General features: G+C 39.7%; 2 protein-coding genes across 5 annotated transcripts in view; one reads left to right on the top strand and one right to left on the bottom strand.

Moving 5' to 3' along the window:
- slit2 (slit homolog 2 (Drosophila)) overlaps positions 1-9743 on the top strand; it is a 94996-nt gene extending 85253 nt beyond the window's left edge. For 3 of the 4 annotated variants that reach the window (XM_067584634.1, XM_067584636.1, XM_067584633.1), the window contains 8 exons: positions 1209-1302; positions 2230-2367; positions 3565-3805; positions 4771-4901; positions 4996-5150; positions 6154-6508; positions 6623-6837; positions 7874-9743. In XM_067584634.1, coding sequence (XP_067440735.1) covers positions 1209-1302; positions 2230-2367; positions 3565-3805; positions 4771-4901; positions 4996-5150; positions 6154-6508; positions 6623-6837; positions 7874-8130 — 1586 coding nt within the window. In that variant the 3' untranslated portion in view covers positions 8131-9743. Of the gene's footprint in view, positions 1-1208; positions 1303-2229; positions 2368-3564; positions 3806-4770; positions 4902-4995; positions 5151-6153; positions 6509-6622; positions 6838-7138; positions 7183-7873 lie in introns of all 4 variants that reach the window. The other variant, XM_067584637.1, reaches the window with a different exon arrangement.
- Positions 9744-10094: 351 nt separating this feature from the next.
- Positions 10095-17786, bottom strand: LOC137179727 (intelectin-like). Its single transcript, XM_067584632.1, has 8 exons — positions 17670-17786; positions 16630-16701; positions 16376-16534; positions 15124-15371; positions 11929-12087; positions 11729-11846; positions 11053-11156; positions 10095-10962 (listed from the first exon to the last, which is right to left on the bottom strand). Exons 2-8 carry the CDS (start codon positions 16697-16699, stop codon positions 10810-10812), a joined length of 1011 nt encoding a protein of 336 aa, XP_067440733.1. The 5' UTR covers positions 16700-16701; positions 17670-17786; the 3' UTR covers positions 10095-10809.
- Between the last annotated feature and the right edge of the window lie 3163 nt (positions 17787-20949).

Here is a 20949-nt window from a genome sequence, read left to right as displayed (position 1 = left end):
TTAAAACTGTTATAAAGGTTATATGACTGCATTTCAGTGACTGACTTTTTACAGGCACCTGACATCTTTTTATACAACTGATTGAATATATATGTAAAATAAGCAAAGAAATTCTAACATCTCAACCTTTCCACCCACTCCTGATACCGTTTAGCAAATCAATAGTTTAACTTGAAAACTAAATGTGACGAACAAGCAGTCGCAGTATTACCGTTACAATTTACATCAAGGTTTTAACTACATCTGCAGTTGTTTTAATGGTTGCTGTTTCCTCTTCATTAAAGCAATTTACAGATGCAATCGACATTTTTCTAAAACTAAAAGACTGTGAAAAGGAGACACTCGCTGTTAATAGAGTAGAGCATGTGGCGGTTTTCATCTAATAAATAAATGAGGTAGCACACACAGTTACTAATATGGACAGAGTTACTGGTGCTCATATTGATTTGTATGTCAAGTCAAGCTTCACAAAATTGAATCCAACAACTTTTCACTAATTTTGGAGGTGTTACCTCGGCCATCTTTTCTGTTGTTTGATTTTTGGTTGTCATACTGGATACCTTACATTTATCCAGTGTTACTCAAACCCTATAGCTAAACACTACAGCACAAACATGCATACACATCTCCCATCGTTTCACACACATTCTCATTGATCCCCAAGTGATCATATAATTATCCCCACAGTGGACACAGTGCTGGCAGAAGTATTGGTTTATTCCCTGATGCCTCATCAGTAATCAATTTAGAGTTCTGAGATTCAGGAAGCTCGGGATACACTCGGGAATATCATCAGGAATATGACATTCCCAGAGATGAGATCATTTATCAGACCACTGTTGGTCTTGGTCACAAGAGAGTCATCCATCATCAGAATGCACACCCATACAACACAGACACACAAACACACACATTTGTGCCACATGCAGCACAGACACAGTAATATACATCATACAGTATACACACAAAGATGCTCAGTCATGCTAAAATACACAAGTAGAGACAAACTCTGAGTTAAGAGTTCAAAATATAGAGATGTTTTTTATACTTTCACCTAAGTATGCAAAGTATTAAAATGGTATTGAGGTTTGTTTATGTGTGTGTGTGTGTGTGCGCGCATGCGCATGTGTGTGTGTGGGCATGTGTGTGTGTGTGCGTGTGTGTTTGTGTGTGTGTGTATGTGTGTGTATGTGTGTGTGCGTTCCTAGGGGAGCTATGTGAAGAGAAGCTGGATTTCTGTGCCCCAGAGCTGAACCCATGTCAGCACGACTCAAAGTGCATTCTGACCCCTCAGGGATACAAGTGAGTGGACTACACACACACGCACATGCACACGCACACACACACACACATGCAGAATTGGTGGAGTTAGCAATGTTGTCTCGTTTCTTTCCCGCTGGATTTGAGTACTAACATTTCTCACACTGAAATAAATGATTTGCTGATTTTTCCCTGCAGAGATAAGCTCCTTGTATATGTGTGTGTGCGTGTGTGTGTGTGTGTGTGTGTTAGGAGGGGAGGTGTTGGGAGTGTGATTTTGGCTCCCTCATAAGGTTTCCTGTCCAGATTTTATCTGAACCTTGTTTTTGTTTTACTCCTTTGCAGTGTGTACTGTGGTCAGTATAGTGTTCCTTGGTGTGTGTGTGTGTGCATAAGGCATTTTAAGCCTTTAAAAGCACCTTTTATTGAGTGGATCCCACTTTCTCTCAAAACTGTGTGTGTGTGTGTGGACTGTCATAGGCTACTTTTGGGGACAAATTTCAGACTTAGGACCAGTTAATTGGGGACAAAAGCAAAATTTTGGGGGTCAGTGATTAATGTTAGGGCTAGGGTAAGGGTAGTGTAAGATAAGGTTAGGGTTAGGCAAATAGTGGTGATGGTTAGGGTTAGGGTAAGTCTCCAGGAAATGAATGTAAGTCTATGTAATGTCCCCAAAAGTGACTATGGTCTGATGTGTGTGTGTGTGTGTGTGTGTGTGTGTGTGTGTGCGCGTGTGTGTGTGTTTGTGTGTGGCGGGGTCAACAGGGAATTGACATGTTTTCCTTTTAGTGTTAAAATGTCCTCAACACAAGCAATTACAACAAATCCACCCACAGGCAACACAGTTTGTTTAACCAAAGAGCAGCTGTGTCGTTGCAAAGAGCAGATTGCAGATGGAGGTTCAGTATCAACAAGTTCTTCTGTCTCTATCTGTGTGTGTTCATGCATTTGCATGTGTGTGCATTGTAGGTGTGAGTGCACTCCAGGCTACGTCGGTGAGCACTGTGAGCTGGACTATAATGACTGTGAAGAAAACAAGTGTCAGAATGGAGGTCAGTGCATTGATGCCGTCAATGGATACACCTGCGTCTGTCCAGAGGGATACAGGTGAGGTACACTTCCCAGCAGGAACTCACACATACTGTTATTATTCTGTTGACCTGAGCTGTTTTAACAGCATTAAACCAAACGTTAACAACAAACAAATCTGTGCAGTGCATCTTAATTTTGTTGCATTACTGACTTTGGCCTCAGCTTATTTAAACATTTCTAACAGATTCAAATTGTTTTTGTTAAATGACTCTTTCCAAACTGAGGTGTCAGCATTTGCTGGACCATCCTCATGTGGTGTAGGAGGGGCTCCCCCTTGTGTTTATTGTTAATTATTGCAACAGTAACAGCCCTATCTATCTATCTATCTATCTATCTATCTATCTATCTATCTAATTAACTATCTATCTATCTATCTTGGGGAAAGGAAAGGGACTAGTTTAAAAACTGCCCTCTATGTTGGTGTATTCAGATTTGATTTCTCAACAACAAGCTTGTGAATTCCTTTTGGCAGCCCACTCTCAAATCTCAGATGACAAATAGTCCTCGAGAGCACCAATAAAAAGAATTTTTAAAGTTGTTCACTGCTGCAGCACCACACTTTGACAATAAAAACAAAAGTAAATACAACATGTTCACTCTGTTAGACTATCAGTTTCAAGCAAGTTTCAAGTCTCTATAAATTAATTTAATCCACATCATCACACTTGAAAAGGCATATGAAAAGGCCTATTACTGTTTGGGCCCTATGTGAACACACAATTTTCTCACAAAACTTGAACAGTTTTGGTTTTTTGACGTGAGACATTCCAGTCTGTTCTGTTTGGTGTTTTTACTGGTTTCACTCACTAGCAGAAAAAACACAATGTGACGTATTTCCATGCACCAATCAGGATTGAGCAATATTTGGAATCAAAATCTGATGACAGGTGTGTTGTCAAACAAATGTGATCTAACCACACTGACACAGCAATGACAGAACAGATAAACTTTTTCAGTTTTTTGGTCTTAAATGATCTTAATGAATAATACCTAAGGATTTTTTTGTCTGAAAAAACCTTTAATTGTTGCTTTTTTTAGTCTGCTGAGTCTTATAGAGAAATATTAAAAGCAGCTTTAAGGTTGTTAACTCTGATTAGAAGTACTAGGTTTATTAGCTGTCCCTCATACTTAATGTATCAGCATCAAACCTATAATCTGAAAGAACACCATTTCAAGTGTGCTATATTTAATGTGCATGTGTGTGTGTTGCAGTGGGTTATTCTGCGAGTTCTCTCCACCCATGGTCCTCCCTCGCACCAGCCCCTGTGACAACCATGAGTGCCTCAATGGGGCACAGTGTGTTGTTATGGAAACAGACCCCCGCTGCCAGTGTCTCCAAGGCTATGAGGGCGAGCGCTGTGAGACACTAGTCAGCGTCAACTTTGTCAACCGCGAGTCCTACCTGCAGCTTCCCTCCGATCTCATCTCACCGCAGACTAACATCACCTTACAGGTGCGCTCAGTCAAACACACATGTAAAATGGTGGAAAGTAAATACTATAAGTACATTTACTCAAGCATTACCCTTTCATGCCACTTTATACTTCTGCTTCATCTCATATGGAAATATTGTACTTTTCCCTCCACAACATTTATTTGACAGTTTGGGTTACTAGTTACTTTTTGAGATTAATATTAATACATATAATAAACTCAAATAAAATACATTTTCATACAGTATATTAAATTATATAGTATATTGTGACCCCTTACAAAAAAGCAGTTAGCAATTCCACCAAAGAGTGATTTCCCCTCTAAACATCTCAAATGGTTTCACTTAAATATTTTTTAAGCATCAGTTTAAATTAAATTATCCAATATTTCCCTACTATTTATAACAACATAATGTAACAGAACACTTTTTTTTTTTCTTTTCTACCACAATCATCTCACAACCCACCAGATTAATCTTGTGACATTTAGGATGGGCCCAACCCCTAGGTAGAAAACAACTGGACTAAACTACCTAACTTTACAGTGTATTAAAATAGCTCCTTTTTGATTAGCTACAACAGTAAAATGTTGCTTGTGCACTGATGCATCAGTATAAACAATCTAACAACGTAATGCATAAGCCAAGTACTTTAAGTTTTTGTATATTTTGCTGATAACATGTTTATTTAAAACCTCTATAATCAATATTTTTTGCAATAACTATGTGTGTAATATGAGAGGCATCGCTCATATATGAACCTACAGAAAATTATCACCTGACTCCCCTCAGCTTTACAGAGCTTTTTAGTGAGTTCAAACTCATTGTTTAGCTGTCTGACTGCAACTTTACTGTTTTGGTTCACTCTTACCGCTTTCATAGTGTCATTTTCAGCCGCAGCAGGCAGCTGTTTGTAGAGAAAAAGCTCTAAATCTTCCACCACTGGCAATAAGTTCCCTTACAAGTACATCCTGTTGTGTTTTCAGATTGCCACAGATGAGGACAGTGGTGTGCTGTTGTATAAAGGGGACAATGATCACATTGCCATGGAGCTGTACAGGGGACGCCTGCGGGTCAGCTACGACACCGGGTCCTACCCTCCTTCTGCTATATACAGGTACACATTCAAGCAGCAGCGCCAGCAGAAATGTCCAACAGTACACTCACCTGATGGATGATACAAATATTTAGACAAATTCTCTCTTTCTCAGTGTGGAGACAGTGAATGATGGCACTTTCCATGCTGTTGAGTTGGTAGCATCAGACCAGACTCTGTCTCTGTCCATCGATGGCGGACCGCCTAAATCCATCAACTCCATCAGCAAACAGTCCACACTTAACATAGATTCCCCGCTTTACCTGGGAGGTGAGGACCCAAGCACAGTGTGTCTATGTGTGTGTGTGTGTGTGAGAGAGAGAGTGGGAGAACAATGGCAATGACACATGGCAGATACTTCATTCCTCTGCAGCTCAAAGAGGATTATCTTGATTTGATTTTAAGCTCATTGCTGCATAGATTTATGTTTTAACCTGGATTTTTTTTTTCTATAAGGCTTTGAAGTATAAATGTACGCTATTTGTACTCTATTTGCTATGTGAAGACACTGGAATATTTTCTAATTAATACATTATTTTTTGAATGATGAGCTCATTCATTTTGTTGGTATTATGTAACAAATATATTGTGATGATTACAGCACGGCATTAGGGAGATTGTTAATTGTCATCGGCCTTAATGGGTTGTTTCACTCTTTAGATATTTACTGGTTTTGTATAATGATCCTCTCAAAAGTTCCTCTGATGAACAAAGATAAGAAAAAGGTTGTTTTCTATTGGAGCTCACCTTGATGTGCATTTTGATCCTCATTTGAAATTTGAAGCCCACAAGAAATATCACCAGAAGTAGCTTTAATCATTGCCAAAGTACAGCCATTTCTCTGGAAAAGGAACTGAGAGACTAATGCATGCTTTTATCACTGGCTGGCTTGATTACTTCAAGACTCTCTTTAGTGGAGAACCCAAGAAAAAGATAAACTGCAGATTATTCAAAACACTGCAGCACATATGCTGACCGAGAGCAGAAAGAGAGCACACAGAGCACACATTTCTAATTTGTTGTTATTTTGTTTTACAAAACGTTTCACCTTTCACTGATTGGTTTTAAAAGCTGTGAGTAGAATAAGACCTATCAATAGTCTTACTGTAACTTGTGGAAACGCCTGCCAGAGAGCAGGTGCATCACAACAGTTAACATTATCAAACTAAATCCTAAAACAGTTTTATCTTAGCATTTAGATCGTATGACTAGTATGACTAGTTTTATTGTACCTCTGCATTAACAATGCTCTGATCTCTCTAATCACTTTCAGGTATGCCAGAACGTGCCTCAGCCTCTGGAGGTCTGTCAGCTCTGCAGCACGGCTCAGGTGGACGTAACGGCACCAGCTTCCATGGCTGCCTCCGTAACCTGTATATCAATGGGAAGCTCCAGGACCTGGGAGCTGGGCCGGGACCCAGGGCTCCAAACTCTGGGACTGCACAGAGCACCACTAGGCAGTGGCTGGGCCACGGGGTGGAGCCAGGCTGCCAGCCCTGCCAGAGAGGCGCCTGCGTCCAGGGTGACTGCCACCCAACAGGGCACCGTGGCTTCACCTGCACCTGCCACCCGGGCTGGACGGGAACACTGTGTGACCAGCAAGTCAACAACCCCTGTGATGGCAACAAGTGAGTGTTTGATACAAGTAGTTTGTGTGCCTCTATGTGAATGTGTATGTGATGGGATTACTATGTATCTGTCCACGTCTTTATCTTTCCTGTCGCTCCCTCCTTCATCCTCAGGTGTATTCATGGCACCTGCCTTCCAATCAACTCCTACTCTTACTCCTGTCGCTGCCAGCCTGGTTTTGCCGGCGTGCTCTGCGATGAGCAGGACCAAGACGCAGCTAACCCCTGCAGTCTGTCTCGCTGCAAACACGGCAAATGTAGAGTGTCAGGCCTGGGCAAAGCATACTGCGAGTGTAACAGTGGATATACAGGGGAGGCGTGCGACAGAGGTGAGAAAAACATAACAGTGTGTTCGGGGGTCATGCACATGTATGTTGGGTGTGTCTGTGTGTGTTAAATATTATCTGTGTGTACAGTAAACTGACTTCTCACAATCCTCCAAAAATAATGCCAAGTACTTTTCAAGCTTTTTAATCGAAACATGTTTCTCTTAACAGAATCTCTTCTAAGCTTCTGCTTTGCTATCTGTTACTTAGAAAGACTCATGAAGGCTCTCTGCAGTGTGTGTGCATCTAACAGTGTTATGTGTTTCTGCATTAACGCTTCTAACCCGATGCTTTTTCAACTCAGCATCTCCTGAGCTTCCTCTTAATCCCACGCGGGGGGTTACTCAGGTGAGACTGCCTGGTCAGATCTTACTGTCGCCCTCTTTTTCTGATTTTTCTCTCTGTTCCTCTCTAATGCAACCCATAATTCCTGTTTCACATCATGCAACATGTATTTTTCATCTTTCACATTATGTGCTGCAAAAATGGCAATTCAAGAAAGTTGTCATGTATTATTTTAGGATGCTTAAGTCTTCTTTTTTTTCTTATCCAAGAAAATCTTCTCAAGCTTTATTTGTATTACAGGATTAAACTTGTTATTGTTGACATGAAATAAGAAACAATGGCGATGGAATGTCTAAAGTTTCAATGCTTATATAAACTGTTCTTTAATAGTTTTGTGTTGTGTTGTGTTGTGTTATGTTGTGGCCTGATTTTTATTGTAGTTTTAAGAAGTCACTTCTGCTTGGCCCCTTGGCATGTTTTTTTATTATAGTGAATTTCTCTGCATTACACAAAATTTCTTTGTTTGTATAAGGGTATTTTTGCAGTGTGTCATCCCTCATGACATCTCTTTGCCTCCTCTTACTGTCATCTTCTTGTTCTCTCTACACCCCACTGATCTGTTCAGTTACTCATCTCATTACTTGTTTCATTCTCACCATTCAGATCACTTTTGTCGTCATGTCCTTGTTGCTTCAAAACAACAGTAAAAGCATGGATAAGCTGTAACCCTTGTGTTTCCTCATCATCCCCGCAGAGGTGGCCTGCCGAGGGGAACGGGTCCGAGATGTCTACCAAAGACAGCAAGGCTACGCGGCGTGCCAAACCCAGGAGAAGGTCTCCCGTCTAGAGTGTCGAGGCAGCTGCCCGGGGGGAGCAGAGGGACAGGGCACCTGCTGCACCCCCCTCCGCAGCAAACGCAGGAAATACACCTTCCAGTGCACTGACGGCTCCTCCTTTGTCCAGGAAGTGGAGAAAGTGGTCAAGTGCGGCTGTACAAAGTGTTCCTCATAAAAAAATTAGAAAAAAAAAAGAAAACAAAAAAGAGACCGCACCCTCGGCAGATTTTCTCCTCTCCAGATATGTTTTGTGTTCCTGCCCGCCTTACTTGATCCCTGTATACCCTTGTCCAAGGTCCCGGTCCTCCTGAGAAAACCCTCCACCCTCCACGTCCTCCCCCCACCAACCCTGTTTTTTTTTAAAAACCCTGAAAAAAGTCAAAAAAACAAGAGAAACAACTAAAAAAGAGTTTCTTTCCTTGTCAGTGCTGGACTGATGATTGATGCTTCCTCGGTGGGGATGTTGAATTGTATTGTAAAGTACAAAAACAGACTTATTTTTTATTATGAAGTGGAGAAAAAGACAAAAAAAAAAACAACAAACAAACACAAGAGTTGACTTTTTCCTTACATCTACTTCTTTTTGTTGGTCATGATGACTCCAATGGTGTGCCACTGTCTCTTCCCTGGAGGACTGACCGGTCACTGACGGCCGACCGCTTCCTGTAAACTTCCTGCTTCCTGTCTGTGAGTTGTGTGATTTATAGGAGTAACCTTAACTGGTAGTACCACAGACTCACCACTAGGAGGAGCTGCATTATGGCATGGGAGAGTGCAGGCAGTAATAACCCCCCCCCCCCCCTTCCCCCCCTACAACACAAGAAACCACCACTGTAGTCTGCAGTCTCTCTTAACAGACCTCCTGAACCCTCTGAGACTGTGCGCACGATCCTACACACAGCTGTGATCAAACTTGTGGTATTTTATACAGCTACTGAACAACACACACACACACACATACACACACACACACACACATACAAATGCTCTCACCTGTAGAAGAGTTATATGTTACCTGCCAGGTTAAATACACTACTCTCTGTTTATCCACCCCCAGTCATGGATGACAAGTATTTATTGTATCATAAATACCTGTACTTATTCAGTAGATCCCCCATGTATCAATCTGATTCTTTTAATATATATTAATTTATATTTGTCCTTATTTTTGTATTAAAAAGACATAATCTGTCAAGATAGCTGAACTAACAAAATGGTGTCCTTTATTTTGGTTGAAGAGAAGTTGTTTTTTTGATCACTGAAACTATTGTGCTTGCCAGAGACCTTAGTTACATTTTAATCTGCAAATGTGACGTGAAGACATTGTATATTTTTGTCGCGTTTCCTGAGAGTTTGTACTGTGCCATTACCAGAAGGTCTTTATATTAGAGTATAAATGTATAGATAATTTCCCTACATATGTCTTTCACACACAGATCTTGTGAGTAGCATTGACCCTAGAGGATCCTTAGAACTGTTTTTACCTTTTTAACAAATTTATGCTTAAAGAATACTGTGACTTTTTCTAAATGAAACTACTTTGTTAGCCCCCTGGTCTCCGATGTTAACATGTTGCTGCTAAGTTTTTGTACCGTAGACTTGGATCCTGATCTGTATGTTATATAGAACTTCCTGCTCCTACTGTACAGGGGCGCCTTGTGTAACAGATAAATATGTCCCCCACCTCTACACACGTGCATTGTGCTTTATATTCCCCCCCTTCTCCATCCCCAGACTAATGTCAGTTTCCTGACTGATGTTTGTTTATTAAACACAATATTTACCTCACACTTCTCACCTTTGCCTTTTTTGTCACACAAAAAGGTTCAAGTGGGAAATATTCCCCACAACATGGGCAATGATTATTCAACTTTTGAGGGACAGTAATGGAGACAGTTATCTTCCATTATTCTTCAAACATGTTTTAAGACATATACAAATAATAATTAGGGTCTTTTATGGTTTTTCCCCCCAAAAAAGTTCAGTTAACTAGTTAATAGTTCTTAAAGTCACATCTAATGCCTCTCCCAGAATGAACATACATGTAATAGATATTGAACTGGAGAAGGAAGTTTCACTTCAACAATGGGATTCTCAGTGGAGTGTTAAACCCAAGATCCAGTGAACATGTTCCAAAAATGAAATGTTTGTATTTTTATTGACTAGAAAATTTGAGATGTGCTACCGTTTCATATTTTTGGAACATGCAATATATATTGTGTGTACAGAATAGACCTAGAAAGCAGAATTACAGAAATACAGAATAGAGAAACAGGATTTATGGATAAACTGATAACATCTATGAAGAATCTGATCAGCAGGACATTAAGCGACTCCAGGTACTGCCAAAATCAGATAGGACCTGAGCCACATAACCTCCATCATCATGGATACCTGGAAAGAGGACAGGCTCCACATACACACAGGAGAAACTCATCGTAAAAAAGCCACAAAGTCTGCAGAGGGACGAGGTCAGGGTGGATGGATGGCAATGACAATCATTCCCTAACCTTAAACAAGTGGCCAAACTAAACCAACCTTAACTGAGTTTATTCAACAAAAGTGACTTGTAATGTTGTCATCTTCATAGAGTCAACATATCAGAAGAAAACTTGTACGTGATGTTCTGGAGTCCAGTTTTGTATTTTAATTGTATTGTTTAATTTGGACGACTTGTTGAAGTGTTGGACCATCAGACCATCAGACCAACATAACCATTGGCTCTCAAAATCTTCCAACAAGCAAAATTTTATATTTTATTTGAATATGAAGTTCGACAATGCTACAATAGACACACACTTTCATATCCATGTTAAAAATGTAATTGTCAGATGAATATGATGTAGTTTTGCCATCAGCGGTAGAACAGTAAAACAGCCGCCTCAGTCATCTCTTTGGAAGCGCTCCAGCCTCCTCCCTGTCCCAGTCTGTCCCAGTCAAATGATGGGAAGTCCCCACACTGATTAGGGGGGTGTTCAGCGAAGTATCCACCTCCTCCTATACAGTACTAGTGACAGAAACAAAGAGCATGGATGCACTGTATAGCATTGCACATACATTATATAATGCAGAAGAGCAATGATGGATTCAGACCCACATGTTCAGCGTTGCATCCAGTCGGCTTAACTCCGGAGCAGATAGCCATGGCTGCACGTTCATTGTTTATTGCTCTGAATGTGATGAAACCAGCTTCAAACTCACCTTTCATAAAAAACAAAACAAAAAAAAAACAGAAAATAAACAAAAATAGCTTATATTTCAACTTTTGGGGAGAGCTAAGCTAGCTGTCCCCCCCCCTGTTTCAAGTCTTTATGCTAAGCTAAGCTAATTGCTTCCTGTGCACAGCCACATACTCTGATACTGGTGGTATCAATCTTCTCATATCACTCTCAGCAAAAAAGGAAACATGTTTTCCAAAACTATTCTTTTGAGAAATACTATTAATGTAATGAATTGCTGGAAAATGTAATTATATATTAATGGTTCCAAGGTATTACGAATGTTGTGTTACTTTAAGGCCCCTTGATTTCAACTTCATCATTATTCAAACTTAGAAAGTTTGACTATGTTGTGTGTCTCAAGAGTTCACTTCTGCTGCCTTTGAAAACCATCCACTGAAATCTAACAAAAATGTCAGCTGTCAGCAGAGTGTTGATTTGAAATGCAATTTGTGTTCCCTAATTCTAAAGGATGTTTTCCTCCATAAATACAACAATGATTGATACACAATAATGATGGTGAAACAGCTTCCTCTTTATAGATAAACTTCTTACTTCTTGGATTGGGTCCATATAAGTTTCTGGTGGACTCTGTGTCTCCATGGTCATACACAATGGGAACAGCTGGTCCTTTGTCTCTGCATGAGCCAACGTTGTATCTCACTGGATATTGCTAAAGGAAAAGCATATTATAAAGAGTTAGAAGTTCCTGTAGTCTGACTACTTTACAAGCACTTCCTTACTGATTAAGTTACCTGGAAGAGCTGCAAGAGGTTCCCCCCACAAGGACGGAGGAAGTGGTTGTCAGTGTGGTAGCGGAGGAAGGCTGCCAGCTTCCAGTGCTCCAGTGGGAAGTTGTTGGGAACATGCCACACAGACATGTCTTCTGCTACTATATCATAGCAACCTGGATTCTGTAAAAATGTACACTATTATCACGACTCTAATCGTGCTTTGATCACATTTCAGTTGTTAAATGATGAAATGACAGACAGTGCTCATTATTCCATCTTGAGACTTGCTATACCTCTGACAGTGGATGGACACTAACTGGGCACAGTAGAAAACGCTGTTATCTGCCAACTAGTGACTAATGAGTCACAAAAACTGAGTCCACATGTGTCTCTTGGGGAATGTAGATTATCTGGTTTGCAGGTGGAGTTAGTAAGCACCAAGGGCAGCATACAGCAAACCAAAACTTTAAAGTAATATCTACAAGCGTGTTCCCACACCCGAATGCAAATGAGGAACACATTTCGTCAAAAAATGTGTGGGAGATGAAAAAAAGGATAAGGTTACTGTATCTGATCATTTGATATAAAATATTATAAATATTATATTATATTCAGCAATGTGGTGTCGGAAAAAGTCACATTCTGACAAAAGATTGAATGTCAAAAACATCAACTCAGGTTATTTTTTATAAATGACATTATGCCTCTCCTCAAGATTTCCCAGCATGCAACAGTAAGAACAATCAATGTTTCTCAGTGTAGTGAACGACAGGTTCACAATTTTTGAAGCCCGTCTTAAAACAATAGTCAGGTGTTCATTTACATTGAAACTGTTTTTGTTTGCTGTGATCTTTCCTCCTCCATACTTACACTCTTACAAGTAAGGGTTCCAAAAGGGTTCTTCTTGAAGGGCTGAGATTCTACCCAGAACCATTTGCTTTTGAAAAACCCTTTTTGGAAGAAAGAGTTCTTCAAGGATTGCTGAAAGCATGGGTATTAGAAGATCCTCACCCTAAAACATTCAAATGTTTACCCATATTTCACATAGTATTTTTAAATGTACATGTATCTGGATCAATTCAGTTAACTTGTGTTCTGCCATAATTTTTCTTTACCATCATTTCATGCCATACAATAGTTAATTGCGTACCTGTATTGAACAGACACTATGTTAATTGGTTAGACCCTCTAATGTGAGATACACCGTGTATAGGTGTTGTAGGCTGTGGAGAGACCATAGAGACGAGGGTTGAGTTGTGAGGCATTTGTCTTTTGAAGACTTTTTTTATTTTTTTTATTTTTATTTTTTTAATAATTTCTAATTCATGATGAACAACACTTAACTGGTGCTTTTATAAGGAGTGAGAATGTAAGAATACAGTGCATATATATAATGTAGCTACGTGATGTGCTCTCTGGTGGGAAGATCGTGTCTTAAACCCGCATTCTTCAAAATAGCACTGCTGTACTCTTACCCACTGAGCCACCATGTCAGTTTTGTTTTGACCACTGTGATTACAACCTCTGGCAATTGCCCTAATTAAATTGCCCTTTAATTTCTCCTAGGAGAGTGAGCAGTTGACCCTCCTTATCTATTTTTCCTTTATTATGGATGGTGGGAGGGCTGGGGGGGGTGGAGGGCTACAGAGTGGAGGGGTGTTGGAGCTGAGAATTGAACCCCAGTCTCCCAGGGGAAAGGCTGGGGTTTAGTATGTGGGGCCTGGGAGCTGGCTGCCCTGCCAGGGTTAGTATGTGGGAGCTGAGAGCTGGTTTCCCTATGTCTTCCCTATGGATTGCACCACATGGTCTGCCCTTCTCTACAAAACAGGTGTGACATATCAATAGTGATTACTGTTCACACATTTTATGATCACCTGAATCAAGGTAAGCTAAATCTGATATCTTATTTCAGCAAGCTTGATTCCAACTAAGGACTTTTATGGTGACAGGTGGACTATTTTAAATATATTAATGTGAAAACTTTGTGGGGTTCCCTCACTTTCACCTTGTGTGCCAGTTAAGGTTTTTAGTAAAGGAGTTGGAGGACAGGCTTATTCAATCTGTTCTGCTATTACGATTATTATGTGCCCATATTCTGATTGCTCTCATTGGACCATGCATTACTCTGTTGTTTGTAGATGGCCTATTGCTTCATCTGGTGTAGTAAGTATACCTTGGATTGATGCTACTAACTGTCTTTTTTTTCTCTTCCCTCTCTGCTATGTCACTATTGCTGGAGATTACATGAATTCACCTGCTGAGGACAGCCTGATGTGCCTGGCTTGTTTGTGTCCTCTTTGTCATGTTGCTGATTCCACTGGTCCTATGCTCACTTTTGACCTGTCCCCGCCGGGACCTACACAGCCTCTCCTGTTTTGTTGGTTTATCCTCAGAGAGTCTCCCCTCCTTATGCATCATTTTTCCAAGATTTTTAAATACATTTTTTTCTCGTTCAAAATTGTTTGAATGTTTTCTCAATGTCAAAATTGTAAAAATTGGTAATTGTAACATAGACTGTTAAAATGTTGGATGACAACAATATACAATATATGGGATTCAGTAACTTTTTGCCTGATCTGTAGAATACAATGTGGTTCTTGATCGAACCCTCAGAAGACAAGAGGGTTCTGGGTGAAACCCTTGAAATATAATAGGGTTCTTGGTGGAACTCTCTAGGTGAGTTTGAAATGAAACCCTTAGAGAGTGAAAAGGTTCTGGAAAGAACCCCTAGTGAGGGTTCTGGGTGAAACCATTACCCCATAGATGAGTTCTCTGTGGAACTTCTCATAGGGTTTTCTGGGTGGAACCTTTCACATATGGTTCTAGGTATAACTCTTTCTGTTGGGTTCTAGGTAGAACCTTCTAAAAGAGCTCCAGGTGGAACCTTTTTAAAAGGTTCCAGCTGGAACCAAAAAGGGTTTTCCTATGGGGACAAGCCAAAGAACCCTATATGATTCTACTCAGCACCTGGTAAGATACCAACTTGATTTGTTTAAATCAGACTGCTGAAACCTCTAATTGTCATCTAATGAGCTTTTAAAATATTTTTGTACAGAATAAGGACTTTCAGGTCTAAGTTAACCTATTTTCTGAAATACTGAGAAGATACTGTTTGTGCATGAAAAGGATTCTCTTTACATGGCATTCAATACAGTAATATTTGTCAGTGTCCTATAAAAGCGAATATTGTTGTATGCGGCATGTCTGTGTCGTTACCTTAAAATCATCTGAAGTGGCACCCTCTGCTGTTCCAAAGGTGTTTCTGTTGGACCAGTTCCCGTCTCCATCTGGCAAATTAGCATTGTTTCCCTGCTGGCTGGACCAGCGGTCACCCACTGTGCATTTTCCATAAACGCTGTTCTCATGGACGCTCGCCACCAGCGTCCAGCCGCCACCCGCAGTGGTCATGTCACAGAAAGTCTGATAGACCATGCCGTTAGCAGTGGTCAGGTAGTACAACCCATCTGAAAATATTGTAGTAAATGTTGTTGAAAAAAATACCCACTTTTGTTTTAATTTATTATTCATCTGCTGGTGAGTTGTATGATTAAATATTTGTTCAGAACATGTGTTTGAGGGGACTGCAACACGTTTAATTTATTAAACTGTAATTAGATGTTTAATTTTCCTTTGCATTAGAAGTCTATCTCTCGTCTCTCTATATAGAGCAAGGAATCTCTGTCTGTCTCTCTGTCTGTCTGTCTGTCTGTCTGTATGAATGTCCTCAGCATATCTCAATCCTGATCTACTTCATACCTGGCAGTAGGATTTCTAGGGAATCCAGGAAGTGCAGTGTTGATGTGTGAAGTTGTTTGGATGAGCAGTTCTCAAGAAATATATAGAAATATCTCATAAACAACGTTGATTTGCTTCTTCTTTTGCCTGTGCAGTCAACGAGCAGAAATGCAGACAGCTGTACTCTGCCATTGCAACCCACATCATGGTTGGAGGTGGGATCACATCCATAGTGTCAATGACTTGAAAACGTTTAAGAGACTTAAGCTGTACTATTGAAATGTGTAACATTACTGTGGAAGAAACTTGGCATGTAAGTTCAAGACTTAGTGCTGGATCTCTCAGGCATGTTCAGAAATATATAAAGATACCTCATAAACAACATAGCCTCTGTTTCTTCTTCTGCCCGTGGATTCAACAAGTGGAAATGCGGACAGCGCCAATCTGCCATTGCAACCCACATTGTGGTCAGAGATGGGATTATTTCTGTAGTGATAACTACCATAGAGAATGAACTGAAAAAATTTAGAGAGTTAAGCTCTATTCCCGTTCCTCGTGTGCAGGAACTTTGTTAGCCTGCATGTGAAGCATTTAGGAATCATTGGTAAATTGTAGCATCTACCGATAGTCAGACGCATGAGAGGCGTTTAGGGGATGGGCACTGTTCTCTCTAGTTTACCTAATTTCAAAGTACTGCATGGAGAAACATCTCCTGCAGGTAAAGCCTGCTTACCTTCCCGTTCATTATATGTGTCCCTGATCTCTTTACAGCTCCTCGCAACATAACTGGATCTGTTCCTCAGTTTCTCCCAATGTTCAAAGTTTGTCCTGGATAGGTCTTGGGTTGTCTTGACATCTGTGATGGTGTCTGTCTGCGTGAGCTCCTCATTTACTGAAAATAGCGTTAGATAGCAGTGATGTACTGTTGGAATGAACAGTGCATGAGTGTATGCAGGAAATATCATGAGTGTACATATTCTATTTTACCTGGTGCTGCAAAGGATACATGCTCCACTGACACCAAAACCACCAACAGCAAAACAATATGATATAACATGTCTGTGAAAAAAATATAGCAAATATATTTAAACATTAAAGAACCATATTTGTACTCATTACTACAGACTGAGTATGTTATTCAATTGCAGGAAATCCTCCTCCAGCATCAAACTTCCTTTGTCTTTTCAGCTAGCTCCTCAATTCAGTTGGAAAACCAACTGATGTAAGATGTAAAACTGATATTACATCTACAGTGCACTGAGAGAAGCAGATTTTGTAGATATGTAATGACAACAATGAAGACACATTTTCTGGTTCACGACTGTAATAAGTGTGATGAAAACAAAGGGCCACATGCACAGTTTTTGCAGTGTAAAAACAGTTAAAAAATTCCACTGGATTTCAGTCTTTTTCCAAATTTGACAATTAATATGTCTACACAAAACACTGTCAGCATGTAGCTGCATCCAAGACATTAGACATTATTTTCTGTATCAATAATCACACACCCGTAAAAATCCTAATATTCAAACCCTGTCATATATATTTCACAAAAAGTCTTAGAGCCACAGTAAATACAGTACAAAACAGTGGGTTGTAATGTCTTAAAAACAATATTCTCTGGGTCCAAAAAGTTGGATCCAAATCATAACAATGCATTATTAGTTCCTAGATAGAAACATTGCCTCCTATATTTGAAAGTGTGAAATTAAACTGAATTTGTTTTTCTGTCTTATGGAAATTTGCAAATTAAAAGATAAAGTGTGTCCCCAAACAAAATTAAGATACATGTAAATAACAGCAACAAAATGAACAAAAATTTATAAGAACTGGCTAGTTTCTGCAGTAGAACAATTTTATAAAAGTGTTGATTGCAACATAATATCTGCAAGTGTCATTTCTAGTCAATGAAGCAGCAGAGGAAATATTCAGCACTTCTTACTACACTCTCTACTAAAAGCTATAATCAATGTGCTCTCAAAAGGTAACACCTGGGCAAGATCAACATTTTGAAAACAAGCTTCTACCTCAATAATACTGCAAACTGTAACCCTGTGATGTAAATTCTGTCCTAGTTTGAAGGACATCCAGTCTGTAGGATATTTTCTCAACTGAAAAGAGTGTATGAGACAGTAAATTTATAGCTGTCCTTAATATGAACAAAGTTTACATTTTGAGTTGCCTAACCTTCGGAAATTCCCTGCATGTGGTTGTTAATTATTATCAACAGCAGTCGAATTGTTGGATTATTTTGACTGTTGCAAAATGTTGGACTTTGGCGGAGAACTGTCAATATTGATGACAAATCTTGCTCTTTGACTGAGAAACTTTTATTGATGCAGTCTTTAGTCAAACTGCTCACATCTCATCAACTTACAACATGTGACGAGGGGTTGCAACACGCCTTTGCTTCATTTCAAAGGGTCACATACCAAAAAGGTTGCTGATGTGTAAAATACCTATAACGTACACACAAAAATCAGTTACACACTTTTTCTGTCATCATGGTAGTCTGTTCAGTTCGTCTTGACTTGTTTAAGTGGGAAAATTGTATATAAGTATATATATATAAGTGTTACATGTAACATACACATTCTGGCTGTTCTATAGGCTGATTTTCCACAACTCTTATGTTAAAACTGATCAAATATTGGAGTTTATGGTGAGTAAACTATCATGCTTTTCTTGAAAGTCCATGTACGCTGCAGCCTCACAGTATTAGTTACCTTAGTTTAGATGAGGTCCTTCACCTGAAGCACAAAAATCGATCAACAGTGCCTCCTGAAACTACTCGTGTCTCTCTCTTGCTTTCTCTTGCTCTGTCCCGCCTGCAGCCTCGAGGGCTCCATTAACTCTCACACATTCAACATTGACAATTGTGGCCCATTTAAAGTTTCTTCATGTGAACACAACTACCCTGAGAGACACTTTAATGCAGTGAGCTCCTTTTCGGTGGCATGAGAATGAAATGGAGAGAGGATGAAATAAGAAGTGTGTAGTCAGTCAGTATTAATAGATGTAATCACTTTATCATCCCTCAATTCTCACTGAACTTCACTCAGCCAGGCCTGTGATGACCTTTCTCACTAACTAACATATACATGCAACCTCTGTAAATGGGAGACACATTATTAAATATGTATTTCACTTTTGTTTTATTAATCTTCTTTGGTATGGTGACTATTCTTACATATAGTTGGAGTCACCTACAGATGATGGATGTTCTATATATGGTGCCAGCCCTGCCAGAGAGGCGCCTGCATCAAGGGTGACTGGCACCCAACAGGGCACCGTGGCTTCACCTGTGATGGGAACACTATGTGACCAGCAAGTCAACAACCCCTGTGATGGCAACAAGTGAGTATTTGATACAAGTAGTTTGTGTGCCTCTATGTGAATGTGTATGTGATGGGGTTACAATGTATCTGTCTATGTCTTTATCTTTCCTGTCGCTCCCTTCTTCATCCTCAGGTGTATTCATGGCACCTGCCTTCCAATCAACTCCTACTCTTACTCCTGTCGCTGTCAGCCTGGATTTGCCGGCGTGCTCTTGCTGACAAGCAGGACCAAGACACAGCTAACCCCTGCAGTCTGTCTCGCTGCAAACCTAGCAAATGCAGAGTGTCAGGCCTGGGCAAAGCATACTGCGAGTGTAACAGTGGATATACAGGGGAGGCGTGCGACAGAGGTGAGAAAAACATATGTCTCTTGGGGAATGTAGATTATCTGGATTGCAGGGGTGGAGTTAGTAAGCACCAAGGGCAGCATACACCAAACCAAAACTTGAAAGTAATATCTACAAGCCTGTTCCCCCACCCGAATGCAAATGAAGAATACATTTCATCAAAAAATGTGTTCCAGATGGAAAAAAGGATAAGGTTACTGTCTTTGGTTTGTTTTGTTTTGTGGGGTGATCGACGGTTAAAACCCAGAGCAGAGTTTTGAGTTGTCTTTCTTTTATGTTTGTGAAACTGGATTGAACCACAAAACAAACCAAAGACACTAGCAAAGCAACACAGTGCATAAAATAAACCCAGCAGAAATGTCAGATAGGTTGGACCACTGTGTTTAACTATGTATCTTCGAACGTTACAGTTATGGCTGAAAATGACAACAGAAAAAACAAGTTTGCCAAGTTCGCATATCTTCACAATTCAAATCAACCACCAGTCGTCTTACCAGAGATGACGTAGCTCCAATGAAGGGCGGAGTAATATTTTTAGTACAGCGGGTCTTTATAAAGGCTTCAAAGGCTGTAATTAATGGCTTTATTAATGTAATTAAGTGAAGTTATAAGCCATTACAAGGATCAAGTTTTGGGTTGCCAGGTTGTGGGAAATCCTCCTCCAGCATGAAACTTTGATTTTTTTTTAGTTTTTTAAAGGAAATGTTCACAATTTTCAAGTCTATCTTAAATAAATAGTCAGGTGCTCATATGAACATGTAATGAAACTATAATCAATCCTCCTCTTTATACTGACCATTGGAGGAAATCCACAGTCCTTGTTTTGAGCAAAAATGTTTTAAAAAGTTTATCTGAAGCTGAAGTTAAGCCAGATCTTCCGAAGTTACAGTATTTTTAATACAAAATTCCCTCTTTGTGTTCCCTTTTAAATGGGAATGAAAAGATAGTTTCAAAAAGAAGTAAATTAGTAATAAAAAAGGCTGTAACTCTAGAAGGTGTTTAACTATATATCTTCAAATGTTACAGTTACGGCTGAAAATGACAACAGAAAAAACAAGTTTGCCAAGTTCACATATCTCCGCAATTCAAATTAACCACCAATTGTCTAACCAGAAATGACAATCTGTAGTGCCAATGAAAGGCGGAGTAATATTTTTAGTGATGAGGCATTTTTCATTTGAGCACGGCTAGGTATGCTGTCATGCTGATTTGAGCACGCTCTAATGTCTAGTTGACCAATGTTGCTCTGGTGAATTTCCAAATTTTGGTAGATGTGTTTGAATGATTTTGTGTGTGCATGAAATAATTGGTACCACTATCTGATAAGGTGTCCTTTATAAAGGCTTCAAAGGCTGTAATTAATGGCTTCATTAATGTAATTAGGTTCAGTTGTAAGCCATTACTCGGATCAAGTTTTGAGTTTCATGCTCTTCCAGCATGAAACTTTGATTTTCTCTTTAGTTATTTAAAGGAATGTCAAAAAGAAGTAAATTAGTAATAAAAAAGGCTGTAACTTTGGAAGGTTTTCACTTGAATTGGCTTGAACTTGAATGACTGAAGCCTTGTATTACCTTTAGATAAACTTCTGAACTTCTGACTGTAATGAAGACCAGAGGTTCCAT

Source organism: Thunnus thynnus, chromosome 3 (genome assembly GCF_963924715.1).
Source record: "Thunnus thynnus chromosome 3, fThuThy2.1, whole genome shotgun sequence".
In the NCBI taxonomy this organism is placed as follows: Eukaryota; Metazoa; Chordata; class Actinopteri; order Scombriformes; family Scombridae; genus Thunnus; species Thunnus thynnus.
Note: the sequence above shows the minus strand (reverse complement) of the source record. Positions and strands in the feature narration are given on the sequence as shown.